This window comes from Lytechinus variegatus, chromosome 10 (genome assembly GCF_018143015.1).
Source record: "Lytechinus variegatus isolate NC3 chromosome 10, Lvar_3.0, whole genome shotgun sequence".
NCBI classification, from domain to species: domain Eukaryota; kingdom Metazoa; phylum Echinodermata; class Echinoidea; order Temnopleuroida; family Toxopneustidae; genus Lytechinus; species Lytechinus variegatus.
In genome coordinates, this window is record NC_054749.1 from 35326325 (window position 1) to 35349816 (window position 23492).

The window sequence follows — 23492 nt, forward strand, 5'->3', positions numbered from 1 at the left end:
TCTTTTGTTAACCATGAGATAGCTTCTTTGGAAAACCGGTGAAAACACGTTTATTTTGTGAAATTATGGCAATACAAGCATTGTTTCGAGGGAACATGATTTTTTACTTCTTGACCATTTTCCGCGAAGAAGGTATCAAATAAAAAAGCAGATATTGAACTTTTTAGGCATGTGATTTTTTTTTAAATTCAGATACCCCCCTCCAAATGAGTGTTTGGTGTCCTTTCTTCAAATTGATTTTGTTCACTCATGCATGAATGAGGAATAATCTCAGTTATTTCAGATGAAAGAGAAGATTCTAAGCTTTACATTGGTAGGTCATTTCATTATTGTATTTATTATTAAGTTATGATAAATCATCGCTAAATCTCGGTTTCGTTTTTTGTGGAACGCACTGTATCATTCAATGTATTATTATTATTATTAAGGGGATCTTATTAAATGAAAATAACCGATATTACATCTACTTAAAAATAAAAATGTCTACTCATTTTTTTACATTTCAAATATAAAGAATTTAATGCATAATTTCAAGGAATAAAATTTCATGATAATACGGTTTCCATAATGATAATAATACATATAACACAATCACTTCAAAACTAATTTGTACACCTTTTGTCTACGTATAATTATCTAATCAAAAGCAGTCAAATTGTAGTACTTTTGATTGGTCATTAAAAAAATCCGTCACATAATAGATATACATTGACACTCCAACAATCTTTACTATTTAATACATAGTGCATTATATTACGTAGTACCTTAATACATTGAATTGAATTGAAAATACATTATATCATATACACATCTAAGATATAATATAATCAGGGTATTCCCCAAGTCCGAGCTAAATTCAAGCTTTAGAACAATAAATATTAATGCTCCATGCCCAGTAACAATATATTAATAAATATTCCAACATGGGCGAATTGGTAACTTTACATTCTATAACATACATCATCATGGCCTTTGCCGACACAGAAAATATCGCAGTTATCATGCTCATACAACGAAAGCTTACCCTAGTTTAACTTTTGCACAATTTAGAATTTAAAACAAGATGAATAATAAAGAAAATATGACAAAGAGACCAAACGATTCGGAAGAAAGAGGAGGAGAAGAAGGAGGATACTAGTAATAATAATAATGAAAATAATGATAATAATAAAACTAATAGGAGTAATAATAATGACGATGATAATGATATAAATAATGTTAATACTTATAAGACGAAGAAGAAGGAGAAAATGAAGAAGATGAAGAAGGAGAAGAAGAAGACAGAAGAAAAAAGGAGAAGAAGAAGAATGAGGAGGAGGATAAGAAGAATGAGGAGAAGAAGACTATCAACAACAAAAGATGAAAACAACAATAATTCCCGATTGACTAAAAAAACTGCCTTTCTTCTCGCATACTATAAAGAGGATTAATTTATTTCAGGAAGAAGGAAGTTCAAAATAAGGTAATTACAAGATTTGAGATTTCTGATTTGCATTGGGAATCGGGCTAGTTATATATGCTTTCAATAGTCGTACAATTTCTTTTAGATAAATCGGGAAAAAGATGAAAAATACAAATCGTTTATTCCATGGAGGGGGGGGGCGTTCATCAACCTTCAAACAAATATCGTCTTATATTTCTATAATAGATATATTCTATGTTATAGCATGTAATTAGAATTACAATATAAATGATTAACTGGGAATAACTGGGATCAAATCGTCTTTGAGCACAGCAGTCCAATATCCTTATTTCTAACCTAGATGAAAATGACACCTGCTGAGCGTCTAAAAATTCTTATTGCGCATTTGATTTTCAAATCCAAATAAAAAATAAAATGTATATTCAATAACTTTAAATTCTTGTGACATGTAATCTGATATTGCACTTTTCCGGAGGCAATGAGACTTAAATATCTACATGAAATAATCATCAAACATATCACCTATTTAAGTCATCATCTGTACACATATGATTCCGGACATACGACCTGGGATGGCGCTTCTGGGAAGGGACGAGGAGCGACCACCTTATATGATTTTTAAGTGTTTGAAAAAAAAGGAAAAAGGAAAAAAAAAACAAAGAAGGACGAAACTCGAAGAAAGAAGGCAAAGGAATAAAGGCCTTGGTTGTGTAAGTTTATTACCCCTTTTATTCCATTGAGAAAAATAACATCACCTTTCGATCGTCTTTCCCGTATCGAAAGATGTGTAGCCGCCCCAACCCGTACATTATTATTGTATTACATACACAATAACTTTGTGAATAAGGAGAATATGCCTTTTGACAAAACATCAAACAAATTGCACGAGAACATGAAAATCAAGATAAATTCACAGTGAAACTCAACCGGCGGGGAAAATGAGATTATGGAAATATTCCTACCATCATTTTACATTCATGCTATTCCCGCTACCTCACAAAAATCGATCTCCTGTTTTTTTCCGACTCTTCCACTTTTTTTTTGCAGTCCAATCAAACTACTTTTTCCGATTTCACTTCTGAAAATTTGGTCCATACCCAGCTCTTTGAAGCAGTGACGTAATAGGTTACGTCAGCATTCACACAAAACTGTTCGAACACGATGCGTGTTTTTAGTAATACTAGAAGCTCAATAGATATCTCGAAGTTAGAATTGTGAAGTGTAAGGTTACAGGGATACCAGAAGTTTATCAAGAAACATAAAATACATCCCGTGTAAACATGGCAACTACAGAATTCCGAAAAATCTTTATTTGGAATTTCGTTATCTTTCCGTTGCCAACATAAAGTTGGTATTCGGCAATGTGCTAACACCGGGTTAGAAGGGAGATTAATGGTCTGGCATCCCTGTAGTAACATTTACTAAATGATAACGAATAACACATTTTATACGTCATGTAAAAGACTCTTTTTCACAAAATTACTGCAAAAAACATTGCATTCACATTTGAAAGAAGGAAATGAGTTCCTCCACTGTAGCAGTCGCATAGGGTAGACTGAATTCATGTCTACAGAGAAATATGTCCTCAGCATCTACTTCAACGAAACGAATGTATACATTATATACAGTTATCTTCATCCTGAACTGTATGACATACTTGCGATATGTTATCAAAGTGCCGCTTTATAAAGGGATGCGGTGTGAGAGAGAACTCAACCTTGATGTTGGAAACACTTACATCGGGCATGTGAAGAATTCGTATTAGTCACCAATGATCATCTAATAGTGTGGTTTTGAAATCGTTGCAAAACATATAACAATAACAATGCAGAACAACAATGTAAACAAAGATTGTCATGATAAAGATAAAACCATTGTTATTTCCATCCAGCTTGAAGAAGGGTAAAATCCAATTTTCCATGCAATGCGAAAGCTGCCACGTCACTCTCTTAAATGGACCTTGCACGTTTAAAAGAAAACCTTCCCAATTCTTGTCCAAGTGGTATCAATTTTACAAGAACTGTGTTCCACGGCGAGGCTGTCATCCATGACTGATGAATTCAAATCCTTTAAATTCACAGATAAATTAAGTTTTCCGAAATGAATGCATTGATAAACGTGACAAAGGTGGATTTATTTTCATAGAGTGCTTATCCATTATACAAACATTTCACCGTGAATCGCAAAGAATGAACTATTTACATAGATGCGGACTCCTAAGACATATCCATAGTGATTATACAGGCTAATAATGCTGCCATCAGTTTGTAATATCGGGATATAAATCTGAATGTTATTCACCGCTTGCCAAAAGTTCGGCAACAAAGCATAACAATGAGTGCATCAACACAAGAGAACAACATCCCGTAAAAGTTTACTCATAATAACGTAGTACTGTGCTTTTGAAAGTCACATGAGTTTGTCGGGGTTTCTTGTGAAGACCCTCTTCCTGCAGTCATTTTTTAAAAAAGGTACAGCGCCCTCATACAACGGTCTCAACTTCGCTGTCAAGAAGACCTTCCTTGATCTGGCTGTTACTGTTTCTGCTAGAGTATTCCAAGGCACTGTCATTTAGCCTCTGACGCTTGTCTAACAGCGAATTCGTGCATGATGACAAATCCAGCTTTGCCTCGCTGCTATCGTGTCTATCGAGGTGTCCAAGTAATCGGTCTGTAACTTTGGGAGAATTTTCATTCGAGTTGTTCAGCTGGCTGAAATCAATGAGAGTCGAGTTGGGAAAGTGGTTTGGCGTACCGCCGTGAGTACCGGGTGCAAACATGGAATGCGGTCTCTGGCGGTCAACGCCAGTTTGATCTGGGAAAGGTTTAATGACGTCACGGCATACGTTGGGATTAGAAGGTCGGCCATCGGCTTCCAGTCGCTTAGCAAATGCTTCCTTCTGTGGCTGCGAGTTGATCTTAGAATGGCGATTTGAATGGTTGCCATGCGGGGAATCAAATAGGCCGACGGTTAAGTTTTCTTCTGCAGTTCGGAATGGTGAGCTTCGGCGATACGAAGGGTCAGCGGATAACAACCAGTAGGTGACCAACTGGCCCTTGCCTTTCATGCTGATAAGGCCACGTTCCTCTACATCAAAACCACCTATTTGCTCCAGAAGATTCTTGGTCTCCGAGCTGGTATGAATCTTGAGGGCTACAGACATAAAAAAGGTAAATAAGGATGTTATTATTTTTTTTTTTTAATTCACGAAATGTCCATGATTTATAAATGCCACGGACCATTAACGCCATGCTTTATCAAATATTCATCTTAGAGAAGGAAAACAAACAGCATTCTTAATTGAAAATCACATTAAAATACAATAAATGTACAAGCCATTTTCATACCTATTCCTTGTGTCTAATACGTTTGTTACGCTGAAAATGTAAGGGTCAATTGATGTTTAAATCAATTTGATAAGGGAAAATATCTAGTCAGCACAACAAAATCTTCAAGCTTTAAGAACAAACTTTGTAGATAATTTCTGAAGACTACAATCTTTGCTTGCAAATCCATACCTTCTCCGTTCGACTCCATTCTTGATGCAGTATTGACGGTATCTCCAAAGAGACAATATCTAGGCATAGTCAACCCGACAACTCCGGCAACAGTCGACCCTACGATAATGATCAGAAGAACAAAGCCAATAACAAAAAAATTAAACCAAAACTCGAATTTGCAGAGAAGAAACATTGACCGTCTTAATGAACAATTAGCTTGTTATAAACAATAGAAATCATACATAGGATTTAAATCGCGTCTTTTCTATTGTGATTAAATGCTCAAGGCGCTTAGAAGATCGCAAAACATAAAAGTTAAAAGAACTACGAGAAGTACAAGAAACATGAGAAAGGGTAATTTACAAATGAGGAAAAATGTCTGTCTTCAAACCTAGCACCTGCTGGTGAACAAATAAAATTTTAGGTTGCCCCTAAAGTTTGAGCTCTTCAGCTCCTGTGGTAGTGAATTCCACAGGGCTGGTCCGGCATGAGCAAAGGCTCGATCGCCCAAGGATTTGTTAGGTAGTGGAATATGTAAGAGACTAGATTGGGATGATCGCAGTGTGCGTGCAGGTTGATAGTGGTGTATAAGAGACCTGTTGTAATCGGGTGCGGATCCATTGATGATATGATAAACCAACAGCAGAATTTTGAAAACTATGCGATCCTTTATGGGCAACCAGCGGAGGAGTGATGTGGTCGCGTTTATTTGACAGAGAAAAAATGCGATCTGCTGAATTCTGAAGTTTCTGAAGTCGGGTAATTTTCGAGTTAGGTATATTCAAGAGAACACTATTGCCGAAATCAAGACGTGAGGAGATGAGTGAGTGCTCAAGTTTCTCTGTTGCAGAACGAATTATATATTTTCGAATGAAACCAATGTTACGTAATTGATAGCGGACAGATTTACAAATACTTGTGACCTGATTTGACATTGTCATTTGGAAATCGAAAATGACACCAAGATTGCGGCAAGAATCAGAGAATCTGTGAAGATTGTTATATAAGTTTTGTGAAACACTTGCTTAATGTGAAGATTGTTTAAGTTGGATATTGGAAGTTATCAATGATTTCGCCGAGAAAATCCCAATATTAAATTTGTAAAGTCACCATAAGTGACAAAAGCTTACCCGAATGGATGCCGATCCTCAGCTTCAGGTTGACGTCAGGCCGATGTCGAACCTTGAAGGCCTTTACAGCATCCAGCAGGTGGAGTGATGTCGAAGCTATCTCGGCTGCGTGCTTGTTCTCGTTCCGGAGAGGAAGTCCAGAGACCAGCATGTAAGCGTCGCCGATGGTCTCCACTTTGTACACATCGTAGTAGCTGATGATCTCGTCGAAGAGTGTGTAGAGGTCGTTCAGCATGTCAACCACCTGTTCATACAGGCGAGGCAGATATTTGATATCATTAGCTATCGACAAAATCACGTAATCAGTAATAATTTCAGAATGTATAATTTTCATTTAATTTACTGTCTTGTACAGTTTATCGAATGCTTGTTCAGTGCTACGCTTCTTATCCAAAACTGATTTTATTTTCCTTTTGATTAACAAAATTCAATTCCAATCAATAAACACCATTCAATGACAATCTGTTATAATCCCATTCGTTGTTACTCGCGATTCTAATGTCCAGGAAATAGGACAACTATATTGATTGGTGTTATAGGGGCTGTTCTGAAATTTAGAAAGATTAACTCAATATTTTTTATAAAATAATAATATAAATACCTCAAATGGTGTACTCTCTGAGGACAAGCTTGTAAAGCCCACTATATCACTGAAGAAAATTGTCACACATTCGAACGATTCTGGAACAACCTGCATTCCACGTTTTAGCTGATTCGCCACAGGTCTGAAAAATAAAGAAACAAAGCCATTAAATCAACCAATGACTAAATACAATTGCCGTAAATGCGGTCGGATTCTTGTTCAATCAAATAAAAATGACGAACTATTCTGATGGTAATGAATACATTCAGTCCATTAAACATTTATCGTGTTTTTTTAAACAAATCTGGAAATGCCTTTTCAATCAAGGAATATGACTTTCAATGGGAAAGAGCAGATCTAGAGGTGTCCTGATTCACCTAAGCTGCGTTTTGTGGAAGAAAATACAAGTAACAAAGACACACTAATCAAGGGTCTATTATTGTCCATTAGTACTGATTTAGAAGACTTTAAGAAGACTTTAATGAGAATATATTTTTTCTGGAAAGGTAGGCAAGCTGGAAACTACAAAGTAAACTGCTGAAACTGTCTACCCGGTGATCACATAGTCACATGGCACATTCATGGGGACACGGCAACTGCTTTTCTATCCTTGCTAACTGCTCCTTTTCACCAATCTGATGAGATCCTATACGACGAACTCTCTTCAATAAAGTTACTTTGGGCATGAATTTACACATTTAGATGGTTTAGCAAATTAATTGTATACGAGGTCAGTACTACTTACTTCGGTAACATCTGGTGGAGTAGATTATCTGTCTTCTTCTTCTCTTCAATAAGTTGATGGGTCCTATCTTCTACAATGTCTTCTAGGTTATTTGCGTATTTCTCCATGATGACTATCATGTTATCCAAGATATTTGGTTTCCTAAAGATGAGTAAGAATTGAAACAAGATCCATACAATTATTTCGTCAACATTCATTCACGACAGTATTTCTCATCATACGGTTCAAGAAACGGGCTTCATTCATTTCTTTTTGCAAATAGTTATTAACGAATCTCTCAGACGTTTCGTGACCATTGTCTACAACATTGTCTACACTCTATGAAACAAAATTACATGAACGATAAAATGATGGACTTATACAAGATATATTTACATGTTTTAGTCTAGAGAAATATTTACTCCAAAGGATAACAGTAGCTTTCATTTAAAAGGAAAAAAAAGAAAATGCCAATCCCTCATGGTTGCTAGTTCCTTAGAGATCTCAAGGAATCAATATATCACCAGGGCCCCCGTACCAAAATGTTTGCAATAAATCGCTAAGTTATAACCAATCAATACCATCGTTGCATGCGCACAGTTTGAAATGCTAACCGGGAACCAATCAGTGCGATTCTTTCATGTTTCCAATTCATCACAAACCTTTGCAGAGGCGGTGGAACGTCAGGTTCACAAAATGAAAGTGGAGGGGCACCTATTGTTTGGCAGGCCGCAAAAAGGTGCCTCTCTACTTTCTTTGTCTGTGCCAAATGTTTCGCCGCCTCTGAACCTTTTGTTTACGGCGTCCATACAGGTCATTGATACATCTCACTCAAATCAGAACATCCATGCATTCTTGGAAGTATAGATACTAATAATGATGATAATAATAATTGACTTACATTCCCTTTTGGAGGGGTTTCAGTCGTGTCGTAAGGGCTTTGACATCCGGTCTATCATCAGGGTTTTCCCGCCAGCATTCCTGCATACCAGTCAGCATACAGCTAGGACAATCCTCCACCTCCATTACATTAGGTCTGAACGGTGTGTTAGGGTCCAATGGGTGTGTCACTTTGTCAACTATTTCTGAAATTCCGAAACATGGGATAAACATTGTCACAATAATAATTCTCATTTTGTAAGATTTTATAAAAGCAGTTGATATAATTCAAAAAATAAAAATGCGAAACCTTTTGGACATGTAACCTTGGATTTTACTGGTGACTTGTAAGGTTCTACTCATGCTTTCAAGAGGCGTATGTGTATTTTTTTTACGAAATAGTGATGCACGTGATTCTAGCATGTGTAGTTGATATTGTAATAAGAACGTGTAAACAAACCTGGGGGCCATTTCATAAAGATGTTCGTAAGTTAAGAACGACTTTAAGAACGACTGGTGATCCTTTCTTACACACTAAACCATCGCCAATGGTGTATATCGTTTACAATAAGAAAGGATCACCAGTCGTTCTTAAAGTCGTTCTTAACTTACGAACAGCTTTATGAAACACCCACCCGGGGCCGGTAACACAAAGCTTAGCAATGACCGTAGAAATTTTTTCTAAGATTGATCCAATTGACTACAGTGTACAATCAATTGTGAAAATCAAGCGTACGATTAATCGCTGACCTTTGTGTTACGGGACCCAGAGTATACATTTTCGTTGATAAATGCCAGATATTCTGTACCACTGACTTTCCGATAAACCAAATATATACATGTTGTTTCACAATGCTCTTAACTCCAATGAAACCTTCTCAAAATCCTTACCCTTTGGTCCCAAGACGCACTTGCCGTACGGTCCTTGTCTCGTAGCCATCTCATAAAGGATGATACCTAGTGCATACATATCTCCTTTCTGGGTACCCTCTGGTCTTGGTGCAGGGTCTCGGAGAAGCTCGGGGGACCGCCAAAGAAGTTCTAAAAGAAAAACAAATCGTGGTTGCACTATTGTTGTTTTCTTCTTTAAACATTACTCGGTTTTTGTTTGTAAAAGATACTGTTTTATTGAAAGTCCTAGAAGTGCACACTTAAACATATGCTGATGAAATGCCACAGTACAGAAAAGAAGAGTACAATCATTTTCTGTTTCATGCACTCACTCTCTGGCCCATAGTGTCATGACTTGGCGATTTTACAGGAAAAATAATCACATTTTAGCCATAAAATCCCCATAACTTTTCAAATGGTTTGTCTTATACAATAGAGAGGCACAATCATAAGTTCTGAAAATTATACCTATAATCTACATATACATCTTCTAAGCATTGAAATAATAAAATCGCATATTATACAACTCATTATGATCAATCAAAAATGAAATTGCAACGACTAAATAAACAACAATTTTGGTTTTTCAGTTATTATTTGCATTTAACGTGGCAAAGTTTTCAGATCAGTTCATTTTATTTGTGTAAATACGTTATATAGATTTTGTTTTACAAGTTTTATCAGCTATCAAACTTTTTATTCTTCACTACGTCCGCATGGAACGTTAAAACCATTTCCTAGAACCGGGCGCTCCATGTACAAAATCAACATGCATTTTTACTAGTAATATCATAAAATGGCTTAGCAACCTACTTTCGTATTTCGCATGTTCACCAATCTCCGGCGGGTTGCTACCGCTCCTAAACTGGTGTAAACCGAAGTCCGTTATCTTCAGCACCCATCGACTATCCACCACACAATTGCTGGATTTAAGGTTCCCATGTGAATGTGTTTCACTAGCGTGCAGGCAGCTCAAACCCTATAGGAAAAAAAACCAAGTACGAAGTAATTGTAATTAAGCTTAACAATGGGACCGTGATTTGAAAGAGAAAAACAAGTTGAAAATAACACCTGAGCTATGATACCGCCCTTTCGCACGGTAAAAAAATCGTAATTTGAATGTTGATTCCAGTGATAGATAAGGCTAATGACGAATTTTAGCACGTGTGAAACCAAACTAGAATGACGAACGTTAATCACAATCGGGAATTCAAATTCTACTCCAAAGGTGAATTCCAATTAAGTTTCTAATAACTTAAAACGATTTTTTGTGTGTGAAAGGCTCGATGATTCTAAACACGAATTGCAATCACCATTACTGTTACCACGGTTAAAATATTACTCTAAGGTTTGTATACCAAACAGCGTGAACTAAATTCAAAATTTACATTTTTACTGCGGGTGTTGAGAATATTGACCATTTTACAAAATAATGTCATTAACAAATCTACTTTCATAACAACAACAACAATATCTTTTTAGAGAGAGAGAAAGAGAAGAGTGAGAGAAGGGAGGGAGAGAGAGGGAGAGAGAGAAAAAAGATAACATTATAGAGAAAGCGGCCAATGAGAGACAAAAACAGAGGGTAGAGAGTGTAGGGAAAGACAGTGAAACGGCTGGCTGAGGAAGATTTAAATATTATTGTATAAAATGACCTGGGTGGTGTTTCATAAAGCTGTTCGTAAAGTTACGCACAACTTTACGGATGACTGGAACCTGTTCATAGGCGCTTTACCAGTTACATAGGGATATATCATTTGGCACAAGAAAGGGTCACCAGTCGTGCGTAAAGTCATTCGTAACTTACGAAGAGCTTTACGAAACGGGCCCCTGTAAGTTTAAATAATAAGACACAACCCAGGACTCACTTTTAAGATGTCTCCGATTAAAGATGCAATGAACATACTGTCCAGCTTGACTTCATCATTTTCCAAGATATCCTTTGATGTAAAAAAAACAAAAAAAAAACAATATTAATCAGTGTTACGGGATTGTGATTTTTGTATTTGGGCAAACAATATAAGAAGTTGCATTTTCTCGACGGTAGAAAATACTTTCAAGTAATTCATGTCTGATTATTCATGAAGATAGCGAGCAATTTAATCAAGGGGTTTTGATGTAATATTAGCGTTAGTATTTTGCATGGCGAGAAGCGATATCTTGCCAAATCGGTTTATAAAAAAAGGTCGACATTTCGGCGAGTCATCTATAACATGTAAAATGTTATATGTTGCCATGGAAACGATAGCATAATACGTCATGATGACATATGACTTGTCAGGTAAAGAGGATTTATCTCGCAATGACAGCCTAATCAATTTTGCTGGAGCTTCGGAGCATCTGAACCACAGCAATTAATTTGTAGCTCTCGCTTCATCATTTTTCATGGTCAATATCAATTCCAAATCAGTTCATTGGCCTATATCTATGATACCTGAGAGATTTAGAGGCAAAAACATAAATCCAGTATCAAAATACAAATAAAAATAATAATCAAAAGTCAAATAAAAACACATTCATGTTTTGACTTTTACCTGTAAACTTCCTTTAGGACAATACTCTGTGATGGTGCATATGTTGGGTGGATCCACGCATGCGCCGATGAACTGATTTAGGTGAGGATGACGTAAGTCCCTCATCTAAAACAACAGATAGATAAATAAATGATTAATCAACACATAATTATTAACTATATCTAACTCAATGGGTTTATTTTGTTTCATCTCTTTGCAATTCGATTGTTTCGTCTTTTTGAGTTTTGCAAAGACCTTGACGTGGCAATCGAAATACACTTTTTAGTTATTTGGTTATTCTCGTATTTGTCCACAACCTACGACCTATCCACTAAAAATAGCTCCCAGTTTTGCAATAAAAGTGCGAATTTACCATTCAAATAGATCTTGTCGTGCATAATTACGAATATACAAAAGGTAAATAAAAGTTTAAGGAAGAAATTAAATCATAAACGAGATTTAACAAAAAGAAGGGAGCAGAATAGGAGGAAAAATGAAACACTCACGATTTTCAGTTCTTTTCTCACGGATCTGGTGAGGTCCACGTGTCTCTTGTGAATCTTTTTGATGGCGACCAGCATGTTCTTATATGTTCCTACTTCAGTGAAGATCTGACATCTGTAAGGATCTATTGAGTTCTTACTGTCTGTTGTCATAAGACTTAGCTGTTGAAATGATAACAAATAAATGTGATCTTAAAACCATACTTTTTACGCACCAATTAAAAAAAAATCAACGTTACCGATAGTGCATCGACATGTCCAGGAGCGCCTTCACATTTGCAAAAGCAAAGATGCATCTGTGTAGGTGATTAGTGAAATTAATTCTTTAACAAATCACGTTTTCAGGTACATGTATAGCCCTCCAATAGTAGTCTTGACTAGCTTAAACAGTTTCTACAGTAAGTCAGATTCTCTATGGCCTGGTGTTAGTGATTCTTGTGAGTTCTTATGACACGGACATGTACACATTGAAACTAAAATTAAGATAATTGCCTAATATTCATGGGTCCTTCAGAACACATATTTTCATGCATGTATATCGTATTCTAATTTTGGCAGGACTATGACACGAGAGCTATCTTTTATACATTTTTTTATGAGTGGCGAATAACAGTTTATACTGTACAAAAAAAGTAATTTCATTTTAGAAGGTTAGTATTCACGGTATTCAAAGATTATTAAGTATTTTTTACAACTCCAAAGCTCTCTACTTGATACAATATCTGTACATTTAACATAACTCATGGCTCAATGTTTAAAGGGGACCGCACACCTTACGATTGGTATGCGACTCAATTTTGGAATAAAATGTAGTAGCTAGAATTTGATGCTAATATTGAAACTTGGAATATCTTGGAGTATCGAGGTGTAATGTTCAAAATCATCGTACGAATACCTATACGTTCAAATATGTGACTATGCTATCATCCTTAGAAAAAACGCAAATTTAATATCTAGTCGTAATGACGTCATAGCAGTCGTACGATTGGCTACAATTTGAAACTAATTTGGCCTTTACTCAGAAATAAAGGCTTGAAATCTTACAAAAATTGTTATATTAGTATTCTTTCAATCAATTTTAACAAAAAAACTAAATAAAATGATATATTCCATTCACATTTTCAGAAAATGAGCAACTTAAATGCGATTTTATCCACAATCGGACCGCGAACAGTCGTACGGTGTGCGGTGGCCTTAATACATGAATATGATTATTTTCAAGTTTCCATTCACTCATTTGATTAAACTTGTGGGAAAGTAGGATATGGTGTGAGCAGGGTATATGTGCATGACAGATGTCAATAAGATAATATAAAGTAGGAGGTTCTGTTTCATGTTCTGCTAAACCAAAATTGTGATACTTATTATATTAGTCCATATCAAACCAGTAAATTTAAATTACATTCATCTTGAAACACTGTATATTTAGTTCTTTGTGCCCTATTTTCCCGTACATACATAATGATGTTCAAGCCTCGGAAATCCATGAGACTGGACCTATTTCAGTTGGTACAAATTACCTCCACCATCAAACAAGATTATCGACATTCTAGAACATCCTATAGCAATTATAAGTAATTTGCATCTCAGTTCGTAATCCCACACGGAATTATCGCCTCCAACATTTTGAAAAGCGCTTTATCGTTCTATTAATCATTAAGGGAAAATCCCGAACACCTTTAAGAGTGAATTGAGGTTTGATTCTTACTAAACATACGCCTGTATTAAGCTTTTTTTTCCTGGGGACAATTGAGAGAGGGTTGAGACCAATCTATCCAACTATTTAGGCGATTTAAGATGATTATATATTGTCTTCTTCGGTGCCAGAAGTGTGATATCTTATCTCAGTTGAACCTTCTATTCAAACGATTTCAAACACACTTATACTGTTCAAAGACCTCACGCGCATTTTGCATGCGCAGTAGAGTTGCGCACTTGCACGTCTGGCCGTTGGCACCAGACGTAATTTATATTCTACCCACGCCTTGGTCTTGAGTTATGAAGCCGGTACCGAGTGTGTCTTACTGCTTCCGCAAACAACCACTCAACGTCAATTCGAGATACTCCTCCAAGGCACTCATCAGATTATTCACATGTAGGATGCAGCGATTTTGATGATTATCAATCAGCCAAGCAAAATTATTAGCCAATGTATGTGCAGCACTACTCCGTATAGAAACCCGCTATGAATGAACTAATCCAATTGGCGAAGACACTGATCTAGATAGAATTGAGTTCATCTGGTTCATGTGAAACAATGAGGAAAGTTAGATCTAAGAAAATTCTTGCAAATTCGATCTTCATTTTTTTCATAAAGAGAAGTCAACCCTTCTTTTTACCTACTAAACATTCATATAGATGCATATAAATGGCTATAGTATTCAATTCAAATTTTATGATCTGTGCGATATCACAGAGTAATACCAATTGAAGGGAGGTTACATAACACAAATAATGGTTAATAAATGCGTTTAAATGACTTCTTCTCTAACAATGGTTGATTTTCCTATTTTCTTGTGAATATCATTTTGTCGTTATACACGTGAGCAACTTTGTGGTGTGCATGTTCCTTCGTCTAGATCCGAAAGAGGTAATCCCAAAACCACTTTCACTCTACCCCAATTTGATTTATTGTTAATTGAAGCGATGGGGGTGGGGGGTATTGAAATTCGGTATTTCCACCTTTGTCTACAAGCGGTGGCATACCTAGGATTTTCCACAGGGGGGGGGGCAAAACATTGACAAGCAAAAAAGGTCTTAAATCACAAATAATGGATTTCGTACCAGAAAAGGTGACAATCAAGTTCGTCTTCAAGCTCGTAAGGGGGGAGGGGCAAAAAGGGTCTTTCAAGCTCGTCAGGGGGGGGGCAGGTATACGTCCTTTGCATGGGTTGTGGCTCGTCAGGGGGGGGGGCAGAGTGCCGTAGGTACGCTACGGGGGTGTCTACAAGTTACTGTGCATCATCACTTGATCTCATCACTGTCGTTTTGTAGGTCATTACTTCTGATATCATGTTCTTCAAATTTCCTAGAAGACGAGACAAGCGTATGAAGATGTTGCCTGGCCCTTAACAACGGATGTAACATGTTGGCCTTTAGCCATTTTCCCGTACGAGTAGTAACGAGCTAGGTCACCATGGTAACGGTGACATACATGTGATAGTAATATAATGATGTTGGGGGTAGAACAAAAGTAAAACAAAAAAGATCCATTCAATAATTGTCAACACTACGTCAACTGTCATATCTGATTTCACTATGTATTGTACTGGGGAAATCCCAACATTCAAGATAGATCTGTAGATTTTAAGATGAAAATAGTATGAAAAGTTATGAAAATGCTGCAGCACTGCTATGATGGACCTGAAACAGGAATTTTCCGTTGAATCAATATCAAATGAAAAAAAGTGACTATACAAACATAAACATAACTTGGAATTGAATCTAAAAATTACCAAATGGATTAGCGAATCTTTTAGGTAAATTTTAAGGACTTTCCGTTATTTAAAAGTAAAACCGTCTCGGCAGTATTAGTGAGGATGAATACTTATATTTTGTCTAAATCTATCTAGGTTTCACTAGGCCTAAAACAAAAATGAATGCTAGCATTCATGTAGTTGAAATAGATATGGTCTAATAGTCGAATCATAATGGTAAAGCATCCATTTGAAATAAAAGCCATAATGCAAACTTATTTACCAAGTATACATTCCATTCATTTCAATATCATAAAACGTAAGGGGTTGCTTCCAAAATTTTCCCCTCTTTTTTCGATCCATCTTTAAAAATACTATGAAATTGTAATAACGATATCTTATTTAAATGGGAAACTTTTCTGGTTCACGTGACATATTTTATTGAGTAAAATGGTGTATATATAAATGTATACTGTGAATGAGTAACATGAATGTGGCACATGACGCACTTGTGTGTGACGTGACACACTTATGTGTGCGATGTATCATGATCGTAATGTCTATAAGTATACCAAGTGCGCACTCATGACTCCAATTATGAATGTTGTTCTGTTATTTGACTCACTCTTTTCAGAGCGAATTCTAACTCAACGCAGTCGAGTGAGCAGTTTGACCTGGAAAAAGTATTTGTGTTCCGCTACTTGTTACAGTTTCCTCAACTATGAAGCCTAAAAGGTAATACAGGTTTTTTTTTTTAATTTCCAGGACAAATCCAACCCTATTTAGAGAATTTTCCAGAACACCTCTACGGTAATGTAGCATGATATGTACATTTTAAAATTATGTAAATAAAAAGAGACTTCGACGTCTGTCAGTCCTTGATTGATCATTATGACTTTCTACATCGGCATTTTCTTAATACACACTCCTCCTCCACAACTACTTCCATAATGTTTAAACATGTATTATCGTCTATCGTCAAAACTAAAACGATTATGCCCTGAAGTTTCACTTAAAAATATTCTACCTATGTTACCTGTTCCAGAGCTTATTCACACTGCGATCGACATGGGTAGATTATCGCGATTATTGAAGCCACCTCCCAATAACCATTTTAAGAACTTTTGATGTGAACATGTAGAAATAATCTGTTACATCGCAGGGGCTCCAGATATTATTTTAAATGTGAAACCACTACTAAAACAATATGTCATTCTTAAATTGTTAGAATAGTTGGAGCCTCTGGGTATCTTAATTTAAGTATTAAGGGACTTCTAAGATACCTGCATATCACCCACTTCCAATACGGATCTTTCGTAAAAGTTAAAAAGCTTTCACAAAATCATGTTGAGCTTTTAAGAAAGCCCCCACCTGAAAAACGGATTGAATAAATTCTTTTTATACCGAGTTATCTTGCAACGATTACGACTCTTCGCTCTGGTTGAATTCGATATAGGAGTTAATGTTCCTGTCCTACATTCATGATCATATTATCTAATTCAGTTTTAACCAAAATAATACTATAATATAGGCCTGAAGCATGTATTGTTTCAGGCGAATCATACTAATCACCGACGCACTCTGCTCTGCAATTCCCCTTTTCTCAAGTACGTACATGTAAATTTCGGTCAGTTTTGGGAAAAATTCTACTTGCTCTAAGCTTGCTTTCCGTGATAACAATCAGAAAGATTACCTAGTGACTATCTGTATGATAATCATCAGCCCTACGGAATAATCCTCCACATAACATAACATATGTGCATGACCTACCTTACTAATCGCTGAGATAGTTGAACCATTATGGCGTTTAGTTTGAATATCTGCATAGTCAATCTTCCACAGAAGACTTGCAAGCTCTTGTTCGTATTTCCAATTTCTAGGAAAACAATCATTAAAATATAAATGTTTGACGTATTATGTTGCCTTTCATGCCCTAGTCCTAAAAGCATCCCCTAATCTGCAGTAAAAACTTGAAGAATAAAAAAGTGGAAAGTTAAGAAAAATAGCTTAGAGAACAAAATTGATAGCTTTTCTTTGAATTGTGTTTCTAGGTCACCTTGACTATTAAATAACATTGTATCAACGATCCGAATTCCAGAGAAACTGATCAACCCGTGGGATATCCCTTTGGGAAATCTTCGTTTTGTCTTCATGATATTAATCTGAAAAATGAGTTGTCCGTGGCCACACTGCACGGTCCAGTTGTGAAATTTTCAACTGGAAATAATTTAGATAGTGGTTGGTCTTTCGCAAGTCGATATTTCGTAGAAATAATCTGTCCAATGAATATTTGCTGTACTTTTCAATAATAAAACTACTTTGGGGGAATCAGTGTCACAGTGTTGGGAAATAATTTCGTGGGACAATTAATTTCTGTTGCGAGGAAGATTGACCAAGATGCTTACCGATACACAGCGATGGCGACGATGAGGATGATGAGGAGGAGACCGCCGACGACCCCCGATACGATCTCGACAACGGGTCTGTATGGCGTATCACAGAATTCACCATAGAACCCACACTTGGGGACAGCCAGGGGAACACCACCGCTGATCCATGGGATAAAGGTGCCATTGATCGGCTCGTAAACCTGTACGGATATCGGCAGGATTCCGGATAACACAGAAATAGATTAGGTCTATGTTATTGTTAATGAAAGTCAACATCACTGTTAAAAGAATAGACTATTATTACTGGTCCGAAAGGTTTAAAAATAATTAAGTGTGTCGAAATATGTCATTCCAGAAACTACATAATGCCTTCCTGAAAAAATAGATGGTGGTGGACATTCTCAAATTGTAAGTGGCAAATCATTCTACACGTGATGTTTTGAAGCTGAAGTAGTAAATGTTTACCGGTTAATGTCACGAACATGTTAATTGTGCAGGCTTCTATTAGAGAGAGGGGTCACCGGTCGACCTTAGTACTCTGGCGAGTGATTATTGCAATATGATTAAAGTCAAAATAACAAAATTAATGTTCGACTGTAATCATTGAAAATGATCATCATTATTTTTCAAGCTTGACCAACTATTTTACACCTATCTAAAACTTTATTGAACTGCCAGATCCGGAAAGGTAGGGATATCGTTGGCGGAAGAGTTACATGTAGTATTGCACCCGTATTGCACTTTCCGCGCCATTTGACGATAAAAATGTAAGAATCGAACTTCTGTTGGCATTTGCGCTTATCCATCGGCGGGCGTTACCAATACATGAAATGGTATAGATTGTAATGACGGAAACAAAGTATGTATGATGTATCCCTGGTTATTGTAAACAATGCACTCACCCATTGAAACGATGTACCATTTCCTAGACATGATCTTTCAACTGCCTGTATTATGGAAAAAATTGTATTATACCATAATATTGTTAACTAGTGTCTGAAACGTTCAATGCGGTGTTGCTCGATGCCAAATTTAAAGCCTATTTGGAAGAACCTATCCCAGGGGTCATCCATACTCTACCCTTACATCTAAGGTAGATCGTAACATACTTTTGAAAAAAATAATTAGGCTGTATACACGTGCAAAGAAAGGGGTAAATTTCTTAACAAGTTTTATCTCACAACCTAATTTTAATTTTGAAGTACTTTCACCGTTCATCTGGAAATATACTTGCTTTGCCCGGCTAAGCTCGACGGTGGCCGGTTTCACGTTTCCCGAATAGATTAGCTTAAAAAAACAATCATGAATTCAAATGACATATTTTAGGGCGTTTGATATTAAACAAATCAAATGATTTTTACCGGTGTACTGTTGGTGATTTTGATGGTGGCCACTGGATGCATGATATATCCAAATTTTTCATCAACTTCTTCACCGAGCTTGACACCAATGACAGTGATATCAGCGTAGGCATCACCACGTGCATCAATATACTTCGGTCTCCCCGTAATACCTGAGCGAGAAATGAAGAAAAAAAATGTTTTCAGATTGATGAATTACGAAATGTTTGTTCGCGCTTCCCACAAGCATTAGGCTAAGAAAATGAATATTTATTTTCTTAGTTCGTAGGAATAAATTTGGAACAACTTAATCCCATTCATTAGGACACTAAATCAATGAAATTTCAGAGCTTCTGCAAATCGCAAGGAAGGAACACTCTCCTTTCTCGTTGTGCGTGCTCATATTCAAACCCCTTCTTCAGTCAAAAGGCGTCATCATATCAGATATATATAGAAAATAGCTGACTCGCCAATTGTCCGTAGACCATGCCCCCATCTCGTAAACCAAGTGTGCCATTTTACTGCTCCAACATTTAACAAATCATACCCCATATGATTTTGCTAAGATTTAGAGGAGATAGCATAGTAACTTACTGGCGTGTTTCCTGCATAGTATCCTTTTGAGGATCTCTGTACCATTCCTCATGCTGTAACCCTCGGCTAAGGTCTCGTTGAGTGCCGGGGCATACACATTATACACGTTATCATAGAGGTAGGCAGCCTCGATAGGAATCTAATGGGGTAAGATAATAAATGATCGAATGAATAATGGAATGACAAGATGACATTGAGAGAGGAAAATGAATAGTGCATGAAAAAAATACGAAGAAGAAAATGTAAAATGCAAATAGGAAGATAATGTAGACGAACCAAGAAAATAATATTAAGGGTTGGGCAGTAGTTGAAAATATGCGGAAAGGAAAGGGTAATGATACAGAAAAAAATAAAGCATGGGGCGGAAAAAAGAAGAAGAAGAAGAAGGAGAAGAAGAAGAAGGAGGAGAAGAAGAAGAGGAGGAGGAGTGGAAGAGAAGACGTAGAAGATGACTAAGAAGAGGAAGAACGAGACTATTGATACCTTCCTGTTACTGGTGATGTCATAATAATAAAAGGTGTCTACCCTTAATACGATATTGAAATATTGATGACATATTTTGGATCGTAAAATAGAGAAATTGCAACGAATGCGTCATGGTAATAAATAAAAACTTGATGATGAACAGCATTGTTGTTCAATTACACTAAGACCTTTGTATAATACGTAAAAATATTTTTGTAATAGTCCTTCACGTATGCATTCCTTTGGGAGTATTCAATTTTCCATTTCCAAGCAATTATCTGCTTAAATGAACCCTTTAAGATCTATGGACCCGGTGTTAATCTCAAAAGTTCAACTGGCGCACTCATACTTCAATTGAGGTCTTCCCGATCCACAAGAGGCGCCAAATCTCTCAAAAATCCAATCAAGAGGTCGTATCAAATCATTTCCCGTTATACCCATCCTCATAATTCATCCTCTCGACGCCCTGTAGGAGATCATTTTTACAGTTTTCATAAAGATCTTCACATCCCCGAAGAGAGCGAAACCAAGACGCCAAACATGCTTTCTGCCACGATTGTGAAGTTTTATCGGAACCCCTCGAGGTTCATGCCAAGACATAAGAAAATGGAGAAGTCCTAGGAATCAAGTACAAGTGGTGCAATAACCACATTTTATCCGCGACATGACTATTTCATTAAATTGATATCAACTTAAAGCAGCAGAAGTTAATTGTTAAATATTTTATAGATTTATATCACAACTTCTTCGCTAAGACAGTGTAAATGTCAAATTTTTCGTTTTCTTTACTATACTCGTAGATAAGCATTGTTCATTATTGTTATTAAAATACTGGCATTTCTTCACAAGTTCATGTATTTCATGTTTATATATTATAATACAACAACATACAGTAACATCATAATCGTTGATTATTTGTTTTGTTTTTGTTTCTTTTAACAGATTTCGCGCCTTTGATAGTCTTGCATGAATATCCACCGATAAGAGAAGTAACTAATCTCAGCTGTATACCCCTGTTATCATCAAATTTATAGTGCAAATGCAGCAGACAAAACAACACACTCATAAACAAAACTAGTGATGTTTTTTCTTTTTTTTAAATACATTTTCGAACTAGCAGAAAAATGTATTTACTACAAGTAACTTTTCCAGGGCTCCGTAACACAAAGGTTTGCAATGAATAGCAAACATGAAAGAACCGCACTGATTGGTTCTCGGTCAGTATTTTAAACAAAGTACGCATGCAATGATGATCTTGATTGGTCACTGGTATTTAGCGATTGATTGCAAACCTTCGTGTTACGAAGCCCTGGAAACGTATTTGAAATCCTGGCATCTGATTGGCTGAGAGCGAGCATTCCAGTGACAAACACGGACACACAGTGAATATTATAATTCATTATAATTAGGGGCGTGTAAAGTGTAAAAGTGGTTGGAGACAACATTACATGCGGTTAGTATAATTACACGACCTCTAATACCTCTTTCTGTACTTGGTTCCTCTCTCTTATCATGCCTTTTCTACCCCCTCCCCTTTTGCTCTCACATGTTGACAAAACTGGGATGGGCTGTTTTTTGACTGGGGGAAGGGGGCAAGAAGACCAAATGTGACGCAATTTCCCCTACATTGAACAGCAGGTGATGGAATATTGATCAATATTCACGATCCAGACCTCTAATTTGCTTTTGGTTTTTATTGCTTTTCTTCTCGGTTTTTTTAAGGGAAACAACGATTGGAGAGCGACCGGGGATAAAGGTGAATGATCGCTCGGGTAAGAGCAAAAAATAGTCACCCCAAAAAAGGAAATTATTGGGATAGAATCCGTTGAGTCTTCACAATAATAATCATCTAAACCATATTGTGTTAATCAATATTTTTTAACAAGACAACACTAATACTGCACCTGCCCGATACGAGTTTTGTTTTCTTAATCGATCGGAAATGCTTTGTAAACCAGGTTTTTGCCAGCTTCTGCTTAAACCCATCCTAATATTTTCATCCTGTTCATCGAATCCTTGATAACTCTGATCATTAATTAAAAAAAGGGGATATGACCGACTTTTTTTTCTTAGTGCGCGTAATCAAGATTTATCAGTTCTCATCAAGGGTGCATGATTATGGTCAAGAAATGTTAGGAATCCTGCCAGCATTGGCATTGCTCTATATAGGTTTCTTGACAACACAACGCTAAACCACATTCTAGAGCACTCGTACCCGGATATCGCAAATGTGGTCTCTAAATAATGCAAAAGTGATGACAATAAACGGCAATGGAGCTGCGCATTAAAAATTGGTGCTGCGGACAGGTGGAATCGTCGCAGAAAATGTTAAAGATGTTTAAGGTTTAAAAATTGTCATTACAAAAGTCTTCCTATGTTTTTTAATACAAATATATTATATCATTATAGCAAATATATTTTTTCAAAGCACAATATTGCTGGTAATATATCGTCAACCTATCAATTTCATTTATTTCGGCAGTTTACGACGGCGTGCGCTCTAGAAAGAGATCCATAAATTACTTCTAATTATAGAGCATAACTGAAAGGCAAATGGTCATATATCAAATTACTCCCACACGCCGAACATTAATCACAATTATCTTTCACAAGTAACGGAAAATAGTGGAAATAGGTAAATCCTCCCCTACTAGCGAATATTTAACCGATTTTTTTCTCCCCAGAATGCTTTTCGTGGGGATAGATTAGACTAAAGATAGTCTAGCAACGAAAAACGTGATGCGAGCAAGAAACACGAAATCCACCATGGCTTAAAAACTATATTAACTCTAGACTCTAAAGCAAATGCAAATCAAAATGTTTGTGTTACTCATTTCGGTGGTCTCAAAAACAGTATCATGCCGATGACGACAAACTGTATTTAACCTGTTTACGATTCTCAGAAATACTTGAATCTTCAAATTAAAGTCTGGACATGCAGGCTAAACAAGGATTGGTTTACAGACACCTTTCTTCCTTTCTTCGGACGCCAAATTTAAATTGAATACCGACTGATGGCTATCAACGGTACTCTAGGGCATATTCATTTGAGATTTCTCAAAGTCCACTTAGGCATCACTTCACAACGTACGCATTGAATTTACTGTTCGGGGTTGTAATTGGTTAACACCGTCCAGGGGG

General features: G+C 36.5%; 1 protein-coding gene across 2 annotated transcripts in view; it reads right to left on the bottom strand.

The window, feature by feature from the left end:
• Positions 1-1426: 1426 nt before the first annotated feature.
• The window catches only part of LOC121422745 (speract receptor-like), a 32754-nt gene continuing 10688 nt past the window's right edge, over positions 1427-23492 (bottom strand). For both annotated transcript variants that reach the window (XM_041617925.1, XM_041617924.1), the window contains exons 5-20: positions 19887-20025; positions 19314-19465; positions 18855-18899; positions 17968-18152; positions 17333-17438; positions 12150-12308; positions 11665-11769; positions 10999-11070; positions 9944-10109; positions 9131-9280; positions 8262-8445; positions 7382-7522; positions 6655-6778; positions 6054-6297; positions 4942-5040; positions 1427-4576 (exon numbers count right to left, since the gene is read on the bottom strand). In XM_041617925.1, coding sequence (XP_041473859.1) covers positions 3906-4576; positions 4942-5040; positions 6054-6297; positions 6655-6778; positions 7382-7522; positions 8262-8445; positions 9131-9280; positions 9944-10109; positions 10999-11070; positions 11665-11769; positions 12150-12308; positions 17333-17438; positions 17968-18152; positions 18855-18899; positions 19314-19465; positions 19887-20025 — 2742 coding nt within the window. In that variant the 3' untranslated portion in view covers positions 1427-3905. The remainder of the gene's footprint in view (positions 4577-4941; positions 5041-6053; positions 6298-6654; positions 6779-7381; positions 7523-8261; positions 8446-9130; positions 9281-9943; positions 10110-10998; positions 11071-11664; positions 11770-12149; positions 12309-17332; positions 17439-17967; positions 18153-18854; positions 18900-19313; positions 19466-19886; positions 20026-23492) is intronic.